General features: G+C 46.5%; 1 protein-coding gene across 2 annotated transcripts in view; it reads left to right on the top strand.

Moving 5' to 3' along the window:
- Positions 1-25,995, top strand: part of rapgefl1 (Rap guanine nucleotide exchange factor (GEF)-like 1) — a 113,357-nt gene extending 87,362 nt beyond the window's left edge. For both annotated transcript variants that reach the window (XM_080213687.1, XM_080213686.1), the window contains exons 10-17: positions 6,818-6,940; positions 7,984-8,162; positions 12,595-12,685; positions 14,803-14,853; positions 16,800-16,887; positions 20,399-20,463; positions 23,420-23,474; positions 23,933-25,995. In XM_080213687.1, the coding sequence (XP_080069813.1) occupies positions 6,818-6,940; positions 7,984-8,162; positions 12,595-12,685; positions 14,803-14,853; positions 16,800-16,887; positions 20,399-20,463; positions 23,420-23,474; positions 23,933-24,057 (777 nt within the window). In that variant the 3' untranslated portion in view covers positions 24,058-25,995. The remainder of the gene's footprint in view (positions 1-6,817; positions 6,941-7,983; positions 8,163-12,594; positions 12,686-14,802; positions 14,854-16,799; positions 16,888-20,398; positions 20,464-23,419; positions 23,475-23,932) is intronic.
- Positions 25,996-27,497: the final 1,502 nt, after the last annotated feature.

Raw genomic sequence — 27,497 nt, 5'->3', positions numbered from 1 at the left:
AGACTATTAATCCAGGAACTGAGTTAATGTTCTGGGGACCTGGGTTCGAATCCCGCCCCGGCAGATGGTGGAATTTGAATTCAATAAAAAATACCTGGAATTAAGAACCTACTGATGACCATGAAACCATTGTTGATTGTCGGAAAAACCCATCTGGTTCATTGATGTCCTTTAGGGAAGGAAATCTGTTGTCCTCACCTGGTCTGGCCTACATGTGACTCCAGAGCCACAGCAATGTGGTTGACTCTCAACTGCCCTCAGGCAACTAGGGATGGACAATAAATGCTGGCCCACCAGCGATGCCCATGTCCCATGAATGAATAAAAAGAAGTAAAATTTTGAGACACTTGCCATCCTAAGTCAGTGAATAACGTGCTACCTCTGACTATCGGAAGTCCACTACCCTTTGATGCTTCCTTGAGCATTGAGTCGTTGATTGGCAGCGGGCAGGATTTCTGTTCATGATATGGGAGGGGGCAGAGGAGGGCTGGATCTCCAATGTCCTGGAGGGGAGGGAATGCTCCAAATCCCTAGGGGCCTTTAGATTGACCCCCCACCCCACCCCACCCACCCGTTCTTGCCCAAGATGGAGAAAAGTCTATTTCTGTTTCCTACCCTACATAGAATCCTACATCAAAGGGCCGAATGGCCTACTCCTTCTTCTAGTTTCTATGCTTCTATGTTCTACAGTGCACAAGGAGGCCATTTGGCCCATTGAGGCTGCCCCCACCACAATCCCACCCAAGCTCTATCCCCATAACCTCATGTATTTACCCTAACCTAGTCCACCTGACACTAAGGGGCAATTTAGCCTGGCCAATCCACCTAATCCATACATCTTTGGACTATGGGAGGAAACCCACGCAGACACGGGGAGAACCTGCAGACTCCACACAGGCAGTGACCCAAGCCAGAAATTGAACCCGAATCCCTGGCGCTGTGACTGCGGCAGCAGTGCTAACCACTGTGCCACTGTGCTGGCTTAAAAGGCCTGTAAGTGGCCATTAAGTGGTCTGAATAGGTGAAAGGACAGGTTTCCTGCCTGCCCAACCGTGAAATTGCATTTGGTTCGGAGCAGATGGAATCTGGAGGGGGGATTCACGTCCATGCAATGTTGGACTTGCATCCGACCCCCACCACCACCCCCACCGCCCCCCCCCCCACCGCACCTTGGCAACAGAATCCACCCTGGGCCGAGTGTAAAATTATGCCCAGTGTGTTGGTGAGCAGGAGTGACAGGGGACTGGGAGTTGCTGTGAGTTAAAATACAGGCAGCAGAATTTTGGACGACCTCAAGTTTGCAGAGGTGGGAGAGCAGCCAGGAGTGGGTTGGAATAGTTGTGTCTGGAGCAAATGAAAGCCTGAGTGATAAGGAACAAAGGACTGTACCAGTCTGTGCTAGCACACACCAGGCAGCCTTAAACTGTGCCAAACCTCACCAGCCTTTGCAAAACTCTCCTGCCTGTCCCAAACTATCTCTGTTCAGAATGAATTGCGATAAACACAAGTGCCACGTGACTACCCGTTACTAAGCAAGGGGACTGTGGTTGTTAGAGTGAGGAGCGTTTCAGAAGTAATTCAGTTCCATAAAGAAAGGGCACAAGATTAATATAGCAGCAAACGGCTGGCTTGGTTTGGAGAATGTCTTTCGATTGCGTTTTCGTGTTTCGCTTCCTCATTTAACAGTATGCGTTAATCAATATGTTGACTCAAAGCAGAGACCTTTAAACCCATAGCCAATCGTCCTTTATTTATGTTGAGGCAGCTTATCGAAACCTGGGCAAGGTTTTTACAAGCAGCCCAACACCAAGGTTCAAAACAGGTAAATAAATTCCGATCCACAATCCTCTGGAATACCTTGATCCATCTGACCCCATTGCACGCGATATATAAACACAGATTATTGCCTTCTGATTGTCATAGAGTTCCTGTAGGTGGCACCACTCTGGCCTTTGAGTCAGAAGTAATTTCAAGCCTCACTCCAGTGTTTAACTCAAAAAAGCTGACGTGTCAGGGCAGTATCCAGGGAGTGATGGACCGTCAGATGTGGTGGCTTTTGGACAGAAACCCGTGTCCCTTTCTGCCCTGTTAGACAAAAGCAAAACAACTCACTATCTCACAAAAGGTCACGGGAGTTGCCCCCAGTGTCCCGGCCAATATTTACTCTTCGATCAAAGTAAAAAGCAGCTTATCTGATTGTTCTCACATTTACAGAATCGTAGAATCCCTACAGTGCAGAAGGAGGCCGCTCAGCCCATCGAATCTGTGTCGACAACAATCCCGCCCAGGCCCTATCCCCATAACCTCACATATTTACCCTGCTAACCCATCCCAACATTAAGGGGCAATTTAGCACGGCCAATCCACCTAACCCGCACATCTTTGGACCATGGGAGGAAACCAGGGCACCTGGAGGAAACCCTCACAGTCGCAGAAGAACTTGCAAACTCCACACAGACAGTCACCCAAGGCTGGAATCAAACCCGGGTCCCTGGCGCTGTGAGGCAGCAATGCTAACCACTGTGTCACCATATTTGTGGGATCTAGCTGTGTGTACATTGACAGCACATTTCCTAAATTACAACAATGACCATGCACTGGCTGTAAAGTGCTTTGGGACATCCTGTAGTCATGAGAGGTGCTATATAAATTCTGTTCTCTGGTGGGAGAGTGGAGATGTGGTGTGAGCAGGACCTGCCTTGGTGTTGGTAGCGCTCCCACTGGTGTTCAGTGCTGAGCATGGCACATAATGGATGGCACGGTGACACAGTGGTTAGCATTGTTGCCTCACAGCACCAGGAACTTGGGTTCGATTCCCGGCATGGGTCACTGACTGTGCGGAGTCTGCATGTTCTCCCCATGTCTGCATGGGTTTCCTCCCGCAGTCCGAAGGACATGCTGGTTAGGTCCACTGGCCATGCTAAATTCTCCCTCAGTGTACCCAAAAAGGTGCCTGACTGTGGTGACTGGGGGATTTTCACAGCAACTTAATTGCAGTGTTAATGTAAGCCTGTTTGTGACACTAATAAATAAATTTTAACCTTTAATTGATGAGTAAATGAATGAGATATTGGTGTGTGACGGCCCCTTGTACATTTCCACCCCAGGAGGAGGAAGCCGGAGAAAATGTATTTCAAACTAAATTTCACCTCAAAAATAATTCCTCCCAGTGTAATAGGTGGCTGCTTCCTTACTGCTAAACACAAACATCTGCGCTGTAGGGATTCTATTCTATGATTCTGAACTATCAGCATTTAAACAAATAGTTTTATTCCATGATTTAATCAAAGGATGAACTGTAAACACATTCCTGCTGAGATTAAGCGAACCAATTATGCATTTTCCATTGAGCCAATTAATATTTGCACAGTAAACTCTTCCTAGAAATCTTAATTGTTAGTGGGTTTATCCAAAGCCACACCTAATTAAGGTATTGAAATATATTTACTCAACCTACCCTCGCTTTTCCAATGATCTTATTCTTGTTTAACCTCAATGTTAAATGGATGATAAATATCAGGGCTTTGCTTAGAGCTGTCATGCACAGAACCAACCTTTGAAATATAATACGAAATATGCCAAAAATACACAGCATGTACATCAGTATTGGTAAACTTGACTTGTTTCAGCTCATTTATTAAATAACCAATGTAATTCTCATGTTTATAATGTTGCTTTCAGTTCTATGGTAGCAGGAGCAGTGGAATTATAGAATCCCTATATGCAATTCAGCCCATCAAGCCTGCACTAACAGCAATCCCATCCAGACCCTATCCCCATAACTACACCAGTCCCCCTGACATTCAGGGGTGCTTTTATATGGTCAATCAATCTAACCCGTACAGCTTCGGACTGTGGGAGGGAACCCGGAGGAAACCCATGCAGACAAACATGCAGATTTCACACAGATGGTCCACCCCAGGTAGGACCTGAACCCGGGTCCTTGGCGCTGTGAGGCAGCAGTGCTAAGCACTGTGCCGCAGTGCTACCCATACATCAATCCCTCAGCAAGATTACCTGTGTAAAGGTGGACTCTCTGACATTTGGCCTAAACAATTAGTCTCAAAACTCCGACTTTTACATCAACATACCTCAGTAGCATAGTGGTTAGCAGTGCTGCCTCACAGCACCAGAGTCCTGGGTTCAGTTCTGGCCTTAGGGCACTGTCTGTGTAGGGTTTGCACATTCTCACCGTGTCTGCGTGGGTTTCCTCCGAGTGTTCCGGTTTCCTCCCACACTCCAAAGATGTGCAGGTTAGGTTGATTAGCCATGCTAAATTGACCCTTAGAGGAGATTAGCAGGGTAAATATCGTGGGGTTATAGGGACAGGGCCTGGTTGGGATTGTGGTTGGCGCAGACTTGATGGGCCAAATGGCCTCCTTCTGCACAGTGAGGATTCTATATACTCAATCAACACCACGAAAAAGCACTGCTGTTTGTGGGTGTTTGCTGAGTGAAAATTAATTGCCACATTTCTAACAGTGACTACGCTTCAACAAGTATGTAATTGGCTGTAAAGTACTTGGAGTCATATGGCGGTCATGAAAAGCATTTCATAAATGCAAGCCTTTTTTTTTAGGGTGAAAGAGAGGTGTAGTGTGGAACGATTAAAACTCTAAATGCTCAAAAGACCAGAATTAGAGGAGCACAGATATCTGGCAGGGTTGTGGGGCTGGAGGACATAACAGAGATGAGTAAAGGCGAGACTTGAAGAGTAGTTTCAAAACAAGAATGGGAATTTTAAGCTGTTCAAGATTTTTTTAAAAATCAAGATGCTGTTTGCATGGTGCCAATGTAAGCCATCGACCACACAGTTGTTAGTGAAACAAGGACTTGCCGTCAGTTAAGAAATCTGGCTTGACCTATTTGGAACCATCCCAGAACTAGCCCAATGGCTTGGAGCTAAACGTTTGTAGGTACACTTGCCATTGCAGGACTTGGGGATATAATCGAGGCTGGCATTTCAGTGCGGTACTGAAGGAGTGCAGCATGGTCAACAGTGCTGTCTTTCGGATGAACGTCCTGTTTGTCAGTTCAGGTGGATGTAAAAGTGATTGAAAGGACGAGGAATTTTCCCAGTTATCCCAGTCAAATATTGCTCCATTAACCAATACTTTTATAAAAAGATTATCTAGTGATGGATTAGTTTGCTGATTGTGAGGATTGGCTCTGCTCAGATCACCCATCCTGATTACCCACATGACTTCTGTGATTACACTTGGGTTGAGAAAGATTTTGAGTTGTCCTCAGAATAAGTTCTATCCGAGTGAATCATCCACCTTGGAATAATAAAGCAATCCCAAACATCGTCAAGAAAATCATGCCCCAGATCTTCCTATTCTGGATAGTCAGAGGCCCAGCACAGCCCCCAAAACGTGCTACAGAATCCAGCAGAGGCCCCAACACAATGTTTACGTAGGAATTATCTGGGAAGTTTGGACTTCTGATGAGCAACTTCCCGGGAGCCTCCAAAAATGGCTCCGACTCTGAGATGGAGTCGGAGACTTTGGGCTGTTCCGAGTGGTAAGCTACGAAACGTTCGACCAAAAAATCCTATTCTAACTCCAAGGAACAATGCAACTGAGCATCACCCCCTCCCTCCTCACCGCCGCACCCCTACCCCACCACCTGCCCATATGCCTCCATCCTTGAACCATCAGCCCCCCTCCCTGACCTCCACCTCCAACCCTGATATCCTGACTTTCCACCGACCACCTTACCCAGCAGGCATCCTGCACCCTTATCCACTTACCCACCCTCACCTTACCTCCTTCCATCGGGAAAAAGATACAAATGCCTGAGGTCACGTACCAACCGACTCAAGAACAGCTTCTTCCCTGCTGCTGTCAGACTTTTGAATGGACCTACCTTGCATTAAGTTGATCTTTCTCTACACCCTAGCAATGACTGTAACACGACATTCTGCACTCTCTCATTTCCTTCTCTATGAGCTGCATGTTTTGTCTGTATAGCGCGCAAGAAACAGTACTGTATGTAAATACATGTGACAATAATAAATCAAATCAAATCAAATCACTTACTTCACCCACCCTACCCACTTATGTTCTCCACCCGAAACACTTAGCCACTTACATTCCCCGTGTTACCTCGTTATTCACTTGTGTGCCCCAGCCCTTACCCACTTACTTTACCCACCCTACCCCTTACATACTAAGCTTCCCTCTGCAGTTTTACAAAGAAACTTCGGGACGTTTAAACTCGTTATTTACCAGAATACAGTAAGTCGAGCTGTGAAAAGGGCATGTGGCTTGTCTTCCCTCGACGATCCAAGGCTATGAAACAGCTGCCAGGACTTTAGGACCTCGCTCGACCGAGGCTCGTAAAATCCCGCCCGAGGCTTTCGGAGAATTCCACTCTGCGAGCCTCGCCTGCCCAGATTCCAGGGTTGCTGAAGCAGTAAAATTCCTCCTGCGAGCAGCTCCATTTCAGATACACTCAGCATTTCTGAAGAAGTGGGGAACAGAAGCCGGAAATGTGGAGTCTCTGGCATGGCACAGAGAAATAACACCAGAGTGGCAACCTGACTGTAATTGCCACTCCTCAGAATGGCAGAGCAGACTCGATGGGCTGAATGGCCTAATTCTACCCCAGTATCTTATGGCCTTATGGTTTTAGTGTTGGCTCAAACCCATTGGTTCTTTATCAGCTGTTGGGTCCATTAGAATGTCAGAGGTCAAAAAGTGTTTTTGATTATTAAATGGGTACTAGTGTCCTTGCTGGAAATGATTGCAGATGTAACACTGATTGACGGTATGTGAATGCTGACTATTGATTGTCATTGTGTGGTGGTTCACAGGTTCCGCCCCCTGCTGTCGAACGCCTCCCTCACGAGGGACCAGAAATCAATGAAACCAACATGGTGGAAATGGCCAATCAGCTCACAATGTTTGACTGGGAGCTTTTAAATTGTGTGCACGAGGTACTAATCTCCCGCAAGTCTTCAACCTCACCTTTTAATGCGTTTGTTTATAGAGGAGGCGCTGGCCTAGTGGTATTATCGCTAGACTATTAATCCAGAAACTCAGCTAATGTTCTGTGCACCCGGGTTCAAATCCCACCACAGCAAATAGTGGGATTTGAATTTAATAAAAAACATCTGGAATTGAGAACTTACTGATGACCGTGTCGATTGTCAAGACAAACCCATCTGGTTCATTAATGTCCTTTAAGGAAGGAAATCTGCTATCCTTACCGGGTCTGGCCTACATGTGATTCAAGAACCACAGCAATGTGGTTGACTCTCAACTGCCCCCTGAAGTGGCCGAGCAAGTTCAAGGGCAGCTAGGGATGGGCAATAAATGCTGGCCAGCCAGCGATGCCCATATCTCATGAATGAATAAAAGTAAATGTAATATGAGTGGTATAAAGATAATGTCACTAGACTAATAATCAAGAAATCCAGGCTAATACTCTGAGAACATGGGTTGAAAGCCCACCATGACAGCTGATGGAATTTAAATTCATTAATAAAATTCAATTAATTAATCCAAAAACAATCCAAAAATCAAAATTCATCTCAGTAACCATCTCAAAACCATCTTTGATTGTCAGAAAGATCCATCTGGTTCACTAATGCCCTTCAGGGAAGGAAATCTGCCGTCCTTACCCGATCTGGCCTACATGTGACTCCAGGACCACAGCAATGCGGTCAACCCTTAACAGCTGTCAAAGGACAAATATGATTGGGCAACAAAAGCTGGAATTGACATCCACTTCCTACATTTTTAAAAAATAATCGTTGTGTACTGCTTAAAAGGAAATTGGAAAGGTGATTACAAAGCATGGTTAAGGAGCAGCTAGATAAATACACGAGGGAGAAGGGAAGATTGGATCAGGCAGAGAGGGGCGGAGGAGGCCCGCGTGAGGCATAAACACTGGCAGGGAGAGGTTGGGCTGAGTGTCCTGTTTCTGTGTTGTCCGTTCTGTCTGTTCCATGGTGACACGTGGCTGGTTTCCTTACAGCTGGAGCTGATCCATTACGTTTTCCGGAACGAGAGCATCAGGAGGCGAACGGCGAACCTGGAGCTGGTGCTTCAGCGGTGCAGTGAGGTGCAGCATTGGGTGGCGACTGAGATACTGATGTGCGAACGCCTGGGCAAACGCGTGCAGCTCCTCAAAACCTTCATCAATATCGCTGCTCTGTAAGTGCTCCCCCAGATGTAACGTCTATGTGAGAGGACAGCAAAAAGCAATGCAATAAGAACTGTAGCAGCATGGTTTTACCCCATCGAGCCTGCACCAACAGCAATCCCGTCCATGTCCTATCCCCGTAACCCTACATAATTACCCTGCTAATCCTCCCCCCGCCACCCCCCGACGCTTAGGGGCAATTTAGCATGGCCAATCCATATAACCTGCACATTTTTAAGACTGTGGGAGGAGATCAGAGCACCCGAAGGAAACCCACGCAGACATGGGGAGAACATGCAAATTCCACACAGATAATGACCCGAGGCCAGGATTGAACCCGGGCCCTTGGCACCATGAGGCAGCAGTGCTAACCACAGTGCCACCGTGCCTCCCCACCTGGGTCCTCATGCTGCCAAAGCGCACACACTCCACTGAGCTACGTCACCACCCCTAAGATACCCCTGTATCTGTGCTAAGTGAGTGCCAGCTAGCCTTGCTGAGTGCTCTTTTTTCCTAGCTCAAAAGATTGAGGGTTCGAGTCCTGCTATAAACCGGTGCACAGAATTTAGGATGATGCTTTTTTTTCATAATTATTGAAGGTGCGGATTTTCTCCTGGGGTCCTCCAGGTAAAATGTCTTGGGCACTTTGTAGAAGAATAGCGAGGAGTTCCCCCTTCCCAATGGCCAACATTCATATCTAAGACAACATGATCAGAAAGAGATTAACTGGCTGCTCAGTCTGAGGAGGAGAGGCGGTGGCCTTGTGGTAATGTCACTGTGCTGATAATTCTGAGGCTCAGGCCAATACTGTAGGGACTTGGCTTCGAATCCCATCATATCATTTTGTGGAATTTAAATTCAATTAAAACAAAACTGGAATTGAAGACTAGGTACAGCAGTGGTGACCACGAAACTATCATTGATTGTAAAACCAATCAAGCTGGTTCGCTTTAGGGAAAGTCTGCTGCTCTTGCCTGGTCTGGCCTACATCTGACCTCTGACCTCTTAACTAACCTCTGAAATGGTCTAGTTCATCACCCAGTTCAAGGATATTTGAGGAATGGGTGACAAATGCTGGTCTTGCCAGAGGTACCTGCATCCCAACAAAGAATAAGTTTAAAGTTTATTTATTAGTGTCACAAGTTTTATTTGATTTGATTTATTATTGTCACATGTATTAGTATACAGTGAAAAATATTGTTTCTTTGCGCGCTAAACAGATAAAACATTCCATTCATAGAAAAGGAAAGGAGAGGGTACAGAGTGTAGTGTTACAGTCGTAGCTAGGGTGTAGAGAAAGATCAGCTGAACACAAGGTACGTCCATTTAAAAGTTTGAAGACTTACACTGCAATGAAGTTACTGTGAAAATCCCCTAGTCGCCACATTCAAGACGCTTGTTCAGTTACATCAAGAGAGAATTTAGCATGGCCAACGCACCTAACCAGCACGTAACCTTTGGACTGTGGGAGGAAACCGGAGCACCCGGAGGAAACCCACGCAGGCACAGGAAGAATGTACAAACTCCACACAGATGGTGGCCCAAGCTGGGAATTGAACCCAGGACCCTGGCACTGTAAGGCAGCAGTGCTAACCACTGTGCCACCGTGCTGCCCATATTCAAGATCACAATATGGAATAAATAGCTATCGCTAATAGCCACATAGTTATATTGACAAGAACTCAAAAAATATTTTGTTAATGGCAAACTGGTCAAAGGCAGTCAGGTGCTATGTTCATAGAATCCTACAGTGCACAAGGAGCCCATTGATCCATCAAGTCCGCACCAACCACAACCCCATCCAGACCCTATCCCCATAACCCCACACAGTTACCCCAGCTAGTCGCCCTAACACTAAGGGGCAATTTAGTATGGCCAATCCCCCTAACCTGCACATCTTTGGACCGCGGGAGGAAACTGGAGGAAACCCATGCAGACACGGGGAGAAAGTGCAAACTCTACAAAGACAGTGACTCAAGCTGGGAATCGAACCCAGGTCCCTGGCGCTAGGAGGCAGCAGTGCTAACCACTGTGCCAGCGTGCCACCCGTAAATGTTATGCAAATCTTTACAACTGAGCTCAGTGCTGCCCCCTACAACTGACGTCTCCCCCACCCCCTCAACTGGGGCTAGGAAAAAGGTGAACAAAATCAGACCAAGTTCCTGCTCCAGATTGTTATCCAATCATTCATCTTTAGCTTCGAAACCTCTGCCCGTGAGGTGGGAATCTCAAGGTCGGCTGTGACCCCAGGCACAATGATGGTGAGGCTGACAGATTACGAGCAGGTGAGATACAGGAAGCTGCCTTTCTACCAGTTCAGGAGAAGAAGGAAAGGAAATTTACAAGAAATGATAAAAATCGCCCTTGCCCGGATGAATAAGCTGGAGCAGTTGAGATAAAAGAAGGCTGTTTATGATAAGGCCCGGGGAGTACTCCATCCAGTGTGAATCAGATAGTACTTCCTGCAGGCCGTCTAGACATATCACACAGACCGCACAGAGATAATCAGTGGCTTCAGTTTCAGGGCAAACACAACATCTGCCATTTGCAGAGCTTACAGGGGGGTCCTGTTGACTGACTCCACCCAGTGTGAGTGTTGGCGATGAATCACAAAGCGGGTGTCGTGTAGTCAACAAGACTTGTTGTCTAAAGTTCACATTCCTTAAGCTGACAGCTCCCTCAGCACCTGCTTGAGTAATCTAAACATCAGCGCTGCAAATCCTGGTGTTACAGAGTTGAACTCCTGCCATCTGTAAAACCTCACTGGCTTAATGGCTAGCTCGTAGTAATTGTTCGTTCTGCTGTGATTCTCACGCTCACCACAACAAGTGTGAACATGGAGGAGTGATCCTGCGCTGTTTGGACTGTAAATACCGTTAATCCATAGGTGTCGATAAACTTAACTGGATATCATTGCCAGCTAATATACTGGACGCTCTGAATAAATAGAATCGTAGAATCTACAGTGCAGTAGGAGGCTGTCTGGCCCATCGAGCCTGCCCCAATAACAATCCCACCCAGGTCCTGTCCTATCCACATCTTTACCCTCCTAATCCCCCTGACATTAAGGCGCAATTTATCGTGACCAATCAGCCTAACCCGCACTTCTTTGGACCGTGGAGGAAACCGGAGCACCCGGAAGAAACCCACACAGACACAGGGAGAATGTTCAAACTCCACACAGACAGTCACCCAAGCCCGGAATTGAACCCAGGTCCCTGGCGCAGTGAGGCAGCAATGTTAACCACTGTGCCATCGTGCCACCCACAGTCGATAAGCTCAATCGGATATCATTGCCAGCTAATATACTGGACTGTCTGAACAAGCAGGAATAGTAAAAGAACGATAGAATCCCTACAATGCAGAAGGAGGCCATTTGGCCCATCAAGTTTGTACTGACTCTCTGACAGAGTATCTTACCCAGGTCCTCTCCCCCACCCTATCCCTGTAACCTCAGATATATACCATGGCGAATCTATCTAACCTAGATTTCTTAGGACACCAAGGGGCAATTTACTATGGCCAATCCATCTAACCCGTACATCCTTGGACCGTGGGAGGAAACGGGACCACCTGGAAGAAACCCATGCAGACACCGGGAAAACGTACAAACTCCACAAGGCTGGAATCAAATCTAGGTCCCTGGCGCTGTGAGGCAGCTGTGCAACCATTGTGCCACCTTGCTGCTCTGTCTGGAATTCCCTTCCTAAACCCTCATGTCATTCCTTCTCTTCCATCTTTAAAAAATCCTCCGTTTTTAGCCAGGCTCTTAAATGTTCTTCCTCAATTCTACTGCTCGTCCTGATGGCCATCTCTCCCCAGTGAGATGCCTCAGAATATTTACTACACAAAAGGTGTAAAGTAAAAGTAAAGTTTGTATATTAGTCACAAATAGGCTTACATTAACACTGCAATGAAGTTACTGTGAAAATCCCTTAGTCGCCACACTCTGGTACCTGTTTGGGTACACTGAGCGAGAATTTAGCATGGCCAATGCAACTAACCTGGGAGGAAATTGGGGCACCCATGGGAAACCTATGTAGACACGGGGAGAACATGCAAACTCCACACAGACAGTGACCCAAACCGGAAATCAAACCTGGGTCCCTGGCACTGTGAAGCAGCAGCGCTAACCGCTGTGCCACCATGCCCCCTCGTGTTGTATACTTGTAAGTTAATGCTTTGGCATGCTTCGTTGAACACAGCCACGCTTTGATTCCCAGTTATTAAAACAAATATTTCTTCACCCCGACCTTTGGTCTCTTTTCTTGATGCCAAGCTGCACTAGGGCGTTTAATACATTGAGGGTGCTGTGTGAAACTGCAAGTGACTGGACTCAAAGAACGTGAAGAAATGCTGAGGTTGAATTGCCCCTGCCTGGCACGCGGGAATATCTCACCCGGTTGTCCATCTCGATCACTAACGTCCCCCTTCTCTTTCCAGCTGTAAGGAGAAGCAGAACTTGTTCTCCTTCTTTGCCATCATCATGGGTTTGTGCAATGCAGCAGTCAGTCGGCTCTGCCTGACCTGGGAGGTGAGTGAACCATCGAACAACCGGAGCTTTCTTCAATTCTACTTCCTGCGCTGTTTATGATCATTGTCACAGTTATGGTGAACATTAGTTAACATATTCATTCATCCTAATCGTACAAATCACTGATTCCACCTCTATGCAGAAGGAGGCCATTTGGTCCATCAGGTCTGCACCAACCCTTCAACTGGATCATAACAGTTGACACAGTATGTTGTGAAAATGGAAGTGAGCTGTGAAGTGAGCTATCCCTGTAGTCCTGTGTATTTACCCCACTAATCCACACATCCTTGAACACTAAGGGGCAATTTACCAAGGCCAATCCACTTAACCTGCATATCTTTGGAGTGTGGGAGGAAACCAGAGCACCTGGAGGAAACCCACATAGACATGGGGAGAACGTGCAAACTCCACAGTGACCCAAGGTTGGAATTGAACCTGGGTCCCTGGCGTTGTGAGGGATTATTGGCGTGGCAGTGATAACAGCTGTGCCACCGTGTTGCCCTGTTCTGTATTATATCCAGTTCCGAGCAACATACTCTAGGAAAGATGCGAAAGTATTCGAGAGAGTGCAAAAAATTCATGAGAATGGTTCCAAGGCTGAGGAACTGCAGTTTTGTAGACAGATTAGAAGGGTTGAAACCATTTTCCTTGGAGAAGAGAAGGTGGAGAGGAGGTTCAAAATTATGAGAGGTTTGGACAGTGTAGATAGGGAAATTATGTTCCAATTGATGGAAGACTTAACAACAAGAAGACACGGATTTAAGGTAATTGGCAGAAGAAGTAATGGAGACACAAGAAGAAAATATTTCACACAGTGAATGGTTAAGTTCATAGAATCCTTCAGGGCAGAATGAGGCCATTCAGCCCATCAAGTCTGCACCATCCATAATCCCATCCAGGCCATTTCTCCATAACCCCATGCATTTACCCTAGTTAGACCCCTGACACTAAAGGGCAATTTAGCATGGCCAATCCACCTAACCCACACATCATTTAGACTGTGGGAGGAAACCCGAGCACCTGGAGGAAACCCACGCAGACACGGGGAGAACATGTAGACTCCATACAGATAATGACCCAAGCCAGGAATCCATGCGAGGCAGCAGTGCTAACCATTATGTGCCACCATAAGATCTGGAATGTACTGCCCGAGAGTGGAGTGGAAGCAGGTTCAATAAAGCCTCTCAAGAGAGAATCAGATTATTATCCGGAAAGGGTGCGGGGTTGCAGGGAAAAGATGGGGGAATGGCACTCGTGAATGAGCATTCAGGGAGCTAGTGCCAACATGATAGACCAAATGGCCTCCTTCTGTGCTGCAATGATTCTGTGGTATTACTGATTAATGCATTAAGTTTTCGGACAGTCTCAGGTATAAAGTTCACCATATTTATTATGTCAAATAGATTTTTTTTAAAGTTCCGGCCTGAACTTCTCTTCTGAAGGCAATGATCCTCTCCTGCAGTGGGGTAGAAACCCACAGCAGGAGACTCTCAGCACAGTCCAACGGAAGCGGAAACTCTGACACACAAACTTCAACACATTCCGAGCGCTCTTCCCTACCTCTGCTCCAGCTCACCTGTCAGCCCGTTCTTTGTTACCCCCTGATGCTTTCATTTCAGAATATTTGTCTTCAAATCTCTCATTTCTGTCTGTCCTACCTTCTAGCGTCCTGCATCCCTGCTTTGTGACCTCCACTTGTGGCAATCTCCTCCCCTCTGTTTCAGTCTTTTCAAGTCTGGATTCTTCAAGTGGAATTTTCCCATCTTGTCCGCCACGGGAATCGTAGCAGGATGGGACACAGACCACTCAAAGGTCCCGTTGTTCGCGGGCAGGATTTTCCAGACTTGGGGCGAGCACGGCTGGAAAATCTCGTTCCCTCCCTCAAGCTGCCCATTCTCCTCCATATCTTCCTAACTTCAAAAATTTGACTACACTTCACATAATTTCACTTTACCCCCGATTGTGAACCACTGCGACCCATTTTACCTGTTAAGGGGATGAAATAGATGTGGGCCGTTGTTATACTGGATGCAGTATACACAGTTCTCAGATATAGGGGTCGAGCTTTTCAAAAAGTATCATTTTTTTATTCCCACTTTGTCTTTTTTGCTTTACAGAAACTGCCTGCAAAATGCAAAAAGCTGTTCCAGAAATTTGAGAGCTTAACGGTAGGTGAAGGAAAGTCCCTCGCTCTGGGTTAGATGGTCTAGTATTGCAGTTGAGGGGTTGGATTATCCACCTCATTCACCACTGAAGAGTAATTCCTACAGACAAGGCATCTACCAGATGCTGAATGGTTACTAACTTTGCTGGACAATTATCAGGAGGCCTGGCCCCTAACCATCGTGGTCAGATCACTCTGCTAAGCTTGAACTCTTCGTGTCCTTGGTTTATTAAAGAGGAATGCGCTCTACCATTGAATGCTGATGGTTGGTCTTTTGATTTGATTTGACTTATTATTGTCGCATGTATTAGCATATGTGAAAGGTATTGTTTCTTGCACGCTATACAGACAAAGCATACCATTCATAGAGAAGGAAAGGAGCGAGTGCAGAATGCAGTGTCATAGTCATAGCTAGGGTGTAGCAAAAGATCAACTTAATGCAAGGTAGGTCCATTCAAAAGTCTGACAGCAGTAAGGAAGAAGCTGTTCTTGAATCGATTGATACGTGACCTCAGACTTTTGTATCTTTTTCCCGACAGAAGAAGGTGGAAGAAAGAATGTCTGGGGTGCGTGGGGTCCTTGATTATGCTGGCTGCTTTTCCGAAGCAGTGGGAAGTGTAGACGGAGTCAATGGGTTTGAGTGATGGATTGGGCTTCGTTTACAACCCTTTGTAGTTTCGTGCGGTCTTGGACAGAGCAGAAGCTGTGATACAACCAGAATGATTGCTTTCTATGCTGCATCTGTAAAAATTGGTGAGAGTTGCTGCAGACATGCCAAATTTCCTTCACCTGAGAAAGTAGAGGCGTCGTTGGGCTTTCTTAACGATAGCATCGCATGGAGGGAACAGCATACGTTGTTGGTGATCAGGACATCTAGAAACTTGAAGCTTTTGACGATTTCCACTTCATCTCCATTGATGTAGATAGAGGCATGTTCTCCACTGTGCTTCTTGAGGTTGATGACAATCTCCTTCGTATTACTGACATTGGGAGAGAGATTATTGTCATGGCATCTGATTGTGGCCTTATCACCACTTTCTTGCCTGTCCCCTATAAACCTTTGACCCCCTGTGCTAGTCAAAAGTCTGTCTAACTCAGCCTTGAATATATTCAATGACCCAGTTTCCATGGCGTGCCAGGGAAGAGAATTCCAAACATCAGGAATTCCTCCTCATCTCCAGTTTAAAATAGGAGACCCTTTGTGTTGAAAGTGTGCCCCAGGAGAGAACGCACTTTCTCAGATCATCTGTCTGCTTTGGAAACATGTCACATCGTCCCACTCCATAATCCAGGAAAGGCAATTGCTCTTGTACCGAGGTTGGCGCAATAGTTTAAACTCACACGTGTATTTGCGCCCCATCCCTTCCTCCTTCACTAGGCTAAAGGGTAGACCATTTAGAACAGAGATGAGGAGACATTCACCCAAAGAATGGTGAGCCAATGGAATTTGCTACCACAGGAAGTAGTTGATGCCAAAACATTGAATGTATTCAAGTGGAGGCTGGATATAGCACCTGGGGTGAATGGGATCAAAGGTTATGGGAGAAAGCAGGATTAGGCTATTGAGTTGGATGATCAGCCATGAACGTGATGCATGGCGGAGCAGGCTCGAAGGGCCAAATGCCTCCTCCTGCTTATTTCTTCTACTTTTCTAATGGTTTCATTATTGGTTGCAATGGGAAACATCCTCTATCCTTCTCTGGCTGGACCCTGTTGCAGGTCCAAACAGCATCGAACAGTTTCTCTTGGGAATCATAACGAGGGGCAAACAATGGAAAGGTCCGTTGACCTCAGGTGGATTTTCTGGTTTTGGGGCGAATGCAGCCGGAAAATTGTGCCCAACGTCTTTTGGGAAAATTCGGTCTGATAATCAGGAGGGCAGTTCATTCACGTGGATACTCTCGATTAAATTGTGCTGATGGCTGACCCTGAAACTCTTTAATTTTACAGGATCCCTCTCGCAATCACAAATCTTATCGAGATGCCATCGCCAGGATGAACCCACCCCTCATTCCATTTGTTCCCTTGCTGCTGAAAGGTAAGACGATGGCACTACTTCTCCAACCAGGTCCAGCTTCAGAAAGACTGGCCTCATAGAATCATAAGGGACAGAAGGTGTCCATTCGGCCCATTGTACCTGCTGGCTCTTTGAAAAGAACTATCCGATTAGTCTCAGTAGTATCATGCTACAGAGAAAGAGGCCATTCGGCCCCTTGCATCCGCGCCAGCTCTTTGAAAGAAATATCCTATTAATCTCAGTATAACCATTCAGTAGAGAAGGAGGCCATTTGGCCCATTGCACCTGTGCTAGCCCTTTGAAAGAGCCAACTGATTAATCTCAGTATAATCATACAGCAGAGAAGGAGGCCATCCAGCCCATTACACCTCTGCTAGCTCTTTGAATCCGATTAGTCCCCCTCCCCTGCTCTTTCCCCGTTTCCCTGTAAATCTTCCCTTTTCAGATATGTATCCAATTTCCTTTTGAAACGTGCCACTGAACCTGCTCCCACCACCCTCTCAGTGCATTCCAGCTGGCTGCATGTAAACATTTCCACCTGGTTTCTTTGCTAATTATCCTAACTCTAGTTGCTCACGCTGTTACCTGAAGCTTTAATCTACCCTACGCTTTCTGAACTTGGGCAATGCTGCGTTTCAGTGTGAAAGGGCCTTTGTCATGTTTCAGCTGAAGTTGTTTCCTGGGCTGGAGTGCTTACTGTCAGTTTGAAGCTAAGTGATTGACCTCACCCCAGCCAGAACCTGTTACAAATGCTATAAAGGAGGAAGTGATATAGGAACACTGGAATAAGAGACTGACATGAGTTCAGCGCCCACCCGCAACAAAATTAGGCTGATAACTGATTCACGGTCAGCTGGACTTTCCTTAGTCCATAGTCAATCGCACATGGGGGTCTATAATTAGCCTACCAGCCCTGTGCCAAGGTGGCGAGGCAGAAAAACCATCCAGCTTACCAGCTTGCACTATCCATTCAGAGGGCAGTTAAGACTCAACCACAATGCTGTGAAGCAGGAGTCACATCCAGATTTCCATCCCCAAAGGTTATTAATGAACCAGATGGGTTTTTAATGGCAAGCGACGATAGTTTCATAGTTACCACGAACTTTCATTTCCTGATTTTATGAATTGAATGTAAATTCCACCAGCTGCCATGGTGAGATTTGAACCCATGTCCCCAGGGCATTAGCCTGAGCCTCTGGAATACTTGTCCAGTGACGTTAGCACATTGCCACCGTTTCTCCCACCTTGCGCATTAGCTGTGACTTAAGTTAAAGAAAGATCTGCCTCAATGTCGCAGCTTCCCCGACTTCAGCACTTCAACACAAATTCAATTATTTTTGAAGTGTAGTATCTGGAGTGACTTATATGCAGCAAACTGGGGCGGCACAGTGGTTAGCACTGCTGCTTCACAGCGGTAGGGACTGGGTTCGAGTCCAGCCTCAGATCCCTGTCTGTGTGGGGTTTGCACATTCTCCCCGTGTATTGACTTCAATCAGACCATTGAGGTTGGCCTATTGGAGTTTGAACTCCCTGGTTAAGGATCCAATCGTTGTGCCAATCAGGGAATCTTTGCTTTGTACTTAACCGAGACTATCAGTTCCTCTGACACCCCCAGAGATAGACAGCTAACTGCTAGCACTCTGTGTACTGCTGTTAGAGTTGTATATAAAAGGATTTTGGTGAAAGAACTTCAGCCTCCAAAGATTTATTCCACTCTGTCTGTGTGGGTTTCCTCTGGCTGTTCCTGTTTCCTCCCACAGTCCAAAAGATGTGCAGGTTAAGTTGATTGGCCACACTAAATTGCCCCTTAGTGTCCAAAGATGTGCAGGTTAGGTGGATTGATCATAGTAAATGTGTGGGGTTACATGGATAAGGGTGGAGGTGAAGGCCTGCGTGAGATACCTTTTCAGAGAATCAGTGCAGACTCGCTGGGCTGGTTGGCCTCTTTCTCCACTTTAGGGATTCTATGGAATCTCCCAGATGAATGGCAATGACCAAATAATCAGTTTTAGTGATGATGGCTGAGGGATAAACTTTGACCAGAACACCAGGGTTTCCTGCTTTTCAAAAGGGGATAGTTTAAATCCTCCTCAGGGGATACACCAGGCCTCAGTTTAACTTGAATGCTAAAAAAACAGATAACTGTTTGATATTCATATTCACTCACCAAGATTATGTGTGAGGAGTTGCGAGGAACCAGGAGGTGACTGTTACCAATTGGAACTTCCTTCAATAGTCACTTGAGCAGCACCAAGGAAAGTCGCTGGCCCCCTCTCAATGATCAACACTAACATAAACAGACCCCAAGATTCAAGGCCAACCCAGAATAACATCTTTCACCTGCAATTCACAGAACAAAGGCTGAAAAGCTGGGGCTTTTCTCTTTAGAGAGGAGGAGGATGAGAGGCGACTTAATAGAGGTTTGTAAGATGATGAGGGGGATTGATAGAGTGGACGTTCAGAGACTATTTCCTTGGGTGGATGTAGCTGTTACTAGGGGGCATAACCATAAGGTTCATGGTGGGAGATATAGGAGGGATGTCCGAGGTAGGTTCTTTACTCAAAGAGTGGTTGGAGTGTAGAATGGGCTGCCCGCTGCGATAGTGGAATCGGATAATTTAGGAACTTCCAAGCGGTTATTGGATCGGCACATGGAGCACACCAGAACGATAGGGAGTGGGATAGCTTGATCTTGGTTTCGGATAAAGTTCAGCACAACACTGAGGGCCGAAGGGCCTGTACTGTTCTGTACTATTCTATGTCAATGAATAGCAGAACTTTCTAGAAACGTGATTAGTTGCAAATTTGCCTGAGTCTGCTGTACAGAAATAAAATTATGAGAGTTTCTGTGTGAAAATGACCAGAGAAAAACAGGGAACAGAGAAACCCTGGAGAAAGAGGGGTAAGAAATAATATCAGGTTATAGATTAATAAAAATCCATGTACTAAATGTCTCTCTATCCAGGGGAAGGTTCGTAGAAGTCAAAATAAAGTTTATTTATTAGTGTTGCAAGTAGGCTTACGCTAACACTGCAATGAAGTTACTGTGAAAATCCCCTAGTCGCCACACTCCGGCGCCTGTTTGGCTACAACGAGGGAGAATTTAGCACGGCCAATGCACCTAACCAGCACACCTTTCAGATTGTGGGAGGAAACTGGAGCACCCAGAGCAAACCCACACAGACATGGGGGGGAGCATGCAAACTCAATACAGCCATCCAAGCCGGGAATCAAACCCGGATCCCATGCACTGTGAGGCAGAAGTGCTAACCACTGTGCTACCATGCCACCTTTCAATTATTCAATTTAATTGTTGTCTTAAGGCCCCCATCTCCGAGACACAATGGCTGGAATTCTCCAGCCACTCATGCTCCGTGGCTGCTGCGATGAGGGTTGAGAATTTGGCGCTCACCGGGACCAAAAGATCCCGGCCATTGTGGACACTGTACCTTATACAAAACTCATGGTGGTTTGAGGCTGTTATAATAACTGTATGATTTCTAGTGATTTTCTCTTTTGGTGACTTTTACAGACATGACATTTATACACGAGGGCAACAAAACACTCCTGAATCAATTGGTGAACTTTGAGAAAATGGTGAGTATTTGTTCACTGTTCTAGCACACCCAGAAAATCCAAAAAACACTGTACTTCCCAGTTTCTAATAGACTAGCACACTGTCCCTAATAGAGAGTGTTCTAGCACACTACATCCCAGTCTCCATAGAGACAGTTCTAGCAGACTGCATCCCCCAGTCTCCATAGAGACAGTGGTCTAGTACAATGCATCCGCCAGTCTTGATAAGAACAGTCTTCTAGCACACTGCATCCCCCAGTCGCCATAGGGACTGTGTTCTAACATACTGCATCCCCCAGTCTCCATAAGGACAGTGTTCTAGCACACTGCATATCCCAGTCTCCATAGGGACAGTGTCCTAGCACACTGCATCCCTCAGTCTCCATAGGGACATTGTTCTAGCACACATCTCCCAGTCTGTATAGGAGCAGTGTTCTAGCACACTGCATATCCCAGTCTGCACAGGGGCAGTGTTCAAGCACACTGCACTCCCCAGTCTCGATAGGGATAGTTTTCTAGCACACTGCATCCCCCCATCTCTATAGGGACAGTGTTCTAGCACACTGCATCCCCCCATCTCTATAGGGACAGTGTTCTAGCACACTGCATCCCCCCATCTCTATAAGAACAGTGTTCTAGCACACTGCATCCTCCCATCTCTATAAGAACAGTGTTCTAGCACACTGCATCCCCCCATCTCTATAAGAACAGTGTTCTAGCACACTGCATCCCCCCATCTCTATAAGAACAGTGTTCTAGCACACTGCATCCCCCCATCTCTATAAGAACAGTGTTCTAGCACACTGCATCCCCCCATCTCTATAAGAACAGTGTTCTAGCACACTGCATCCCCCCATCTCTATAAGAACAGTGTTCCAGCACACTGCATCCCCCCATCTCTATAAGAACAGTGTTCTAGCACACTGCATCCCCCCATCTCTATAAGAACAGTGTTCTAGCACACTGCATCCCCCCATCTCTATAAGAACAGTGTTCTAGCACACTGCATCCCCCCATCTCTATAAGAACAGTGTTCCAGCACACTGCATCCCCCCATCTCTATAAGAACAGTGTTCTAGCACACTGCATCCCCCCATCTCTATAAGAACAGTGTTCTAGCACACTGCATCCCCCCATCTCTATAAGAACAGTGTTCTAGCACACTGCACTCCCAGAATCCATAGGGGCAGTGTTCTAGCACACTGCATCTCCCAACCTCCAAAGAAACAGTATTCTAGCAGTCAGTACAGGGGGAAGCCGGGTTGAATTCTAGCTCTCTGCTGCATTATCAGCTGGGTTAAAGGCTCTGAGCTGCATTGGGCTGTCCCCCAAAAGAAGGGTGGTGGAAAAGTTAGCTTGAGTGTTTTGCTTTTATTAACATGACTTGTTTGCACTGGTCGCTACGATTGTGACATCATAACCAGACTGCTCCTTTTCACAAAGTATCTTGAAGGATGGAATATGGTTCCATCCCCTTAGCAAGAATCATGCAATGGACCCAGACTCTGGTGAGGCCCCAGAAAAAGGCAGCTAGTTTCACCGGTGAGATTCATCAAGGCATGCCGAGAGTGCAGGCCTGTGACTGGTGATCACTAATATTGAACACCAGTCATTCTCAACATGTCATGGAGCTTAAACCTGGCACCGCTCATTACTCATTGCACAAAACTGTTTTTCTGAAACCCTGTACTGTGGGGGGTACCGTGCAGACGAGAGTTGTTTGGTGAGGTTCCCAGCCATGGTGCACTGTGCCCTGGGGGAGATGCTTCTATCTGACAGTTAACACGGATAAGTCCGAAGACACTAAGACAAAAGCAAAGTACTGCGGATGCTGGAATCGGAAACGAAAACAGAAAATACTGGAAAAACTCAGCGGGTCTGACTGCATCCATAGAGAGAGCGTAGAGCCAATGTTTCAAGCTTTTTACACAGTTTGAGTGTACACAGAGGGTGGTGGGTGCCTGGAACTCACTGCCGGGGGAGGTGGCGGAAGCAGATACGATAGTGACTTTTAAGGGGCATCTCGACAAACAATATATGAATAGGATGGGAATAGAGGGATACGCTTTCCGGAAGGGAGGGATTTTAGTTACATGGGCAGCACAACCGGTGCAGGCTTGGAGACTGGATGACCCTTCGTCAGACCTGCTGAGGTTTTGCAACATTTTCTGTTTAAGTCCGGTGACATGTTTGTCAAGCTGCAGTTCCTCAAATGCTGATCCCTCTGCAGTGCAAGTTGTTCAATTTGTGTGGGCTGAGAGTGTTTTCAGGGAGTGTGACACAGCAAAAATGCAAAACCTACAGCAGGTAATTACTCATGAATTCAGCAGAATATGAGTTTTTTTATATCTGTTTCCTACCATTGCGGGGGAGGGGTGTGAACAGGGCAGCACAGTGACACAGTAGTTAGCTGCCTCATAGCGCCAAGGACCTGGGTTCAATTGCAGCCTCAGGTGACTGTCCGTGTGGCGTTTGAACATTCTCCCCGTGTCTGGGTGGGTTTCCTCCAGGTGCTCTCACCATCCAAAGATGTGCGGGTTAGGTGGATTGGCCCATGTTAAATTGTCTCTTAGTGTTGGGGGACGAGCTAGGGTCAGTGCTGGGGGTTATGGGCATAGGGCGTGGCTGGAATTGTGGTCGGTGAACAGGCTTGATGGGCCGAATAGCCCCCTTTTTGCACTGTAGAATTCTATAATAACAGTTGGCTTGGCTGTTGCAGCACCTGGTAGCTGGAACACCAAGCAGCAGTGCACAAGCTAAGGAGGGGAATGGCTGGGCCAACCTTACAATAATAAACAGCATTCATATAGCACCTTTTACACGGTTGAATGTCCAAAAGCACTTCACAAGATTGCTAAAAGACAAAAATTAGCCAGGAGCAGGAAAAGGGTTCAGTGCAAGGTTATGAAAATTCAAGTGTAGTTTGTTGTCAGAAAAATCTTCTGCATTTGGTTAACCATCTCCTTCTCTCTAACAGCACATGGTGGCTAACGCAGTACGGACCATGAGGAGATATCGAAGTATCCCGCTCAGTAAGTTAACAGAAAGAAACTTTTTAAAAAAAGCAATGTTTTTACATGAACACTAGATTGTTGCCCTAAGTGGCAGCACGGTGGCACAGCGGTTAGCACTGACACCTCACAGCAGTAGGGAACCTTGTTCAATTCCTGGCTTGGGTCACTGGCTACGTGGAGTTTGCATGTTCTCCCCATGTCTGCATGGGTTTCCTCCCACATTCTGAAAGACGTGCTGGTTAGGTGCATTGGCCACGCTAAATTGCCCCTTATTGCCCCGGGATGTGTAGGTTAAAGGGATTTATGGGACTATGGGGGTAAGGCCTGGGTGGGATTGTTCTCGGTGCAGCCTTGGTGGGCTGACTGGCCTCCTTCTGCACTGTAGGGATTCTGTAGTTTCGGTGGCTCTAAAGAGCCACCTGGCACTGAGATTTCCACCTCGTTCACTAATGGCTTCACCTTTTCCTTCTCTACAGCGCCAGAGCCCGAACTGGCCGCAAACCACATTGAGATTAAAGCCTACATCCGTCAGCTCCACGTGATCGACAATCAGCAATTGCTCTACGACCTCTCTTACAGACTGGAGCCCAAGGATCCGTAACCACGGAGCACCCCGCTCTGCTCGCAGTCTGCAATGCTAGCCCATGGCGTTGAAAGTGTATGTGGCCATGCCACTGCTGATCTGAACTCACTGTGTAGAACCACCGATCGACCAAAAGAGATCTGCCGCAAGCTGATTGTGCAATGGGAAAGCTGACCTCAAAGTGAACCCGGCTTTAGGCCTACCCCAGACACGTTAACACATTGGATATATTACACTGGACTGCCGCAGCTCAGGAGCCCTTGTGGTGTGTGCCCAGTATTCTTCCCAGAGTTTTTGTGCACTGATTTAGCTCCTTGAGCAGAGAATGCCTGCAAGCTCTCCAGGACTATTATTTTTTTGATATCTTCTGCTTAACGATATCACGGATTCATGTGTCCAGAAACCAGGATATACTGTCAATCAAACAACGCACAGGACAAAAATACAACAGGGGAAGTGGAGAGGGTGGGAGTGATACACCCGTACAGGTCTTCCTCAAGAATATCCTCATTTCTGCTCGTACCCAGCCTAAATCACTGAAGATCTAAATCTAATGCCTTCAGTATTTACACTACTGTAATGGATGGTGTCACAGGACATTGGCTCCCTCTTTTGGCAAGAAACAGATGGGGCAACGTGGTGGTGCAGTGGTTAGCACTGCTGCCTCACAGCATTAGGGATCCAGGTTCGATCCTCGGCTTGGGTCATTGTCTGTGTGGCGACTGCACATTCTCCCCATGTCTGCATGGGTTTCCTCCAGGTGCTTGAGTTTCCTCCCACAATCCAAAAGACTTGCTAGTTAGGTGCATCTGCCATGCTGAATTCTCCCTTATTGTACCTGAACAGATGCCAGAGTATGGCAACTAGAAGATTTTCACAGTAACTTTATTGCACTGTTAACATAAGCCTTCTTGTGACATTAATAAATAAACAACACTACTGCCTCACAGCGCCAGGAACCCAGATTCAATTCGAGCCTCAGGTGACTGTCTGTATGGAGGTTGCACGTTCTCCCAGCGTCTGCGTGGGTTTCCTCCAGGTGCTCCAGTTTCTCCCACAGTTCAAAGATGTGCAGGTTAAAGGGATTGGCCGTGCTAAATTGTCCCTTAGTGTCCCAAGATGTGCAGGTTTAGGGGATTATCAGAGCAAATACATGAGGCTACGGTTATAGGGTGGGGATACTGTGTCAGAGAGTCGGTGCAGACTTGATGGACCGAATGGCCCCCATCTGCACTGTAGGGATTCTGTGGCTTAGGTTTGAACCCTGAAACATGCCAATTACATCATTACTGATGTGACACTAGCAACCACTACCCTCCAACTTCGAAATATTTATTAATTTCCCTTCACTGCCTACTTCAGGTGACAGACAGATCACCGGCTCACTCAATTACTGATGCCACCCTGGACTGGGAGCCAGATACAAGAGCAACGGGGAGAGATACACTGGGGCTGGAATTCTACCGGCACGCCTGTCCCAATTCCGGAGGCAGGCGGGATCGTAAGAACCTTGGGCGGACGTGCTGGTCAAATTCCGCCCTGGCATTCTCTGTTCCCTTTCTCTCCGTCTGTGTGGGGAAACACCCTACGATGCTGTACACCACCTCTCTGGGGAATCATGACTGTAATTTCACACACTATCAACAGATGGGGCATTCTGAAGCTCCAATATTTCCACACCAGTCTGACACTGAATCAGTATGACGCCTTTGTAGAGTTGTACCTTTTATTTGCTGTAGAATTTACATTGTAATATAAAATGAATCAATTATTTTATCAGTTTGCATTTAGGGAAATAATTTCTACATTTTTTTTAAAATTTTGTACAAAGAATGCTTTTTCTCATTTGGATTTATTTTGAGTTTATGGGTGTAGATATGCAGTGTTTGTCAAATTATCTCCGTGTCGTCTCCATGTAAAGAAAGCACTTACAGATCAGACTAAAATTATCCATAAAAGAATAAACAATTTTTTTAAAGATTTGGTTAATGTTTTATATTTTCCAAATATAGAAATGTGAAAATAAGAACTGAACACCGTGGGGTGGGATTCACTGGCCACACACGCCCTAAAACCGGAGACTCACCCGAACTCAACGGACTTCAAATAATCCACTACATTTCCTGTCTCTCCCGCTACGATTCCTGTGGCAGGAGAGATGGAAGAATTTCAGCCGATTGTTAATAGGTTTGCATTTTGATACAAAATCAGATTTGGGTTACTTTAGAAAGTATTTTACTGTTTTTTTTCCAAAAAGAACCAGAGGAAATCTTTGCAAATACATTTGCATTGTCAATTCTGAGTCCTCTTCCTCCAGGTACCATACCTTAGCTTGTTGGTGACCATGGACTTCCATTGGATTGGTTCATGATTATGCTCGGCAAAAGGGAGGCAGTGCCGTAGTGATATTGCCACTGGTTTAGTAATCCACAGATCCAAGGTAATGCCCTGGGGACCTGGGTTCGAATCCCACCATGGTAGATGGTGAAATTTGAACAAATTAAAAATCAGGAATCAAAAGTCAAATAGAGTCATAGAGGGTTGCAGCATGAAAACAGGCCCTTCGGCCCAACTTGTCCATGCTGTCCTTTTTTTTAAACCCCTAGGTTAGACCCGATTGCCCACATTTGCCCATATCCCTCTATACCCATCTTACTCATGTAACTGTCTAAATGCTTTTTAAAAGACAAAATTGTACCCACCTCTACTGCTACCCCTGGCAGCTTGGTCCAGACACTCACCACCTTCTTTGTGAAAAAAATTGACCCTTTGGACAGTTTTGTATCTCTCCCCTCTCACCTTAAACCTATGCCTTCTAGTTTTAGACTCCCCTCCCTACCTTTGGGAAAAGAATTGAATCATACAGGTTTACAGCATGGAAACAGGCCCTTCGGCCCAACCAGTGATGACCATGGAACCATTGTTGATTGACATAAGAACTCATTGGGTTCATTAATGTCCTTTCAGGAAGGAAATCTGTCATCCTTGCTTGGTCTGGCAATATGGTTGACTCTCAAATGCCCTCGAAAATGAAGGGCAGTTTGAGACGGCTAATAAATGTTGACCCAGCCAGTGATGCCCAAATTTCATGAATGCATACAAAAGTACCACAGTAATTTGCCATTACCTTCTGCAGTCTGACTGATCGGAAAACTCTCCCACTCTTACTGCCTGCTTTCAGCTGTATTTGGCCACATTATATGTGCACTATCCATGGCCATAAAGTCTGAAATGGGGCAGCATAGTGGTTAGCACTGCTGCCTCACAATGCCAGGGAGCCGGGTTTGATTCCCACCTTGGGTCACTGTCCGTGCGGAGTCTGCACGTTCTCTCTGTGTCTGCGTGGATTTCCGCTGGATGCTCTGGTTTCCTCCCGCAGTCTGAAAGACATGCTGGTTAGACGCATTGGCCATGCTAAGCTTTCCCTCAGTGTACCCAAACAGGCGCAGGAGTGTGGC

Source organism: Carcharhinus amblyrhynchos, chromosome 27 (assembly GCF_965287045.1).
Source record: "Carcharhinus amblyrhynchos chromosome 27, sCarAmb.v2.hapA, whole genome shotgun sequence".
NCBI lineage: Eukaryota > Metazoa > Chordata > Chondrichthyes > Carcharhiniformes > Carcharhinidae > Carcharhinus > Carcharhinus amblyrhynchos.
The sequence above is the reverse complement of the archived record's forward strand: the minus strand, read 5'-3'. Positions and strand labels throughout refer to the sequence as shown.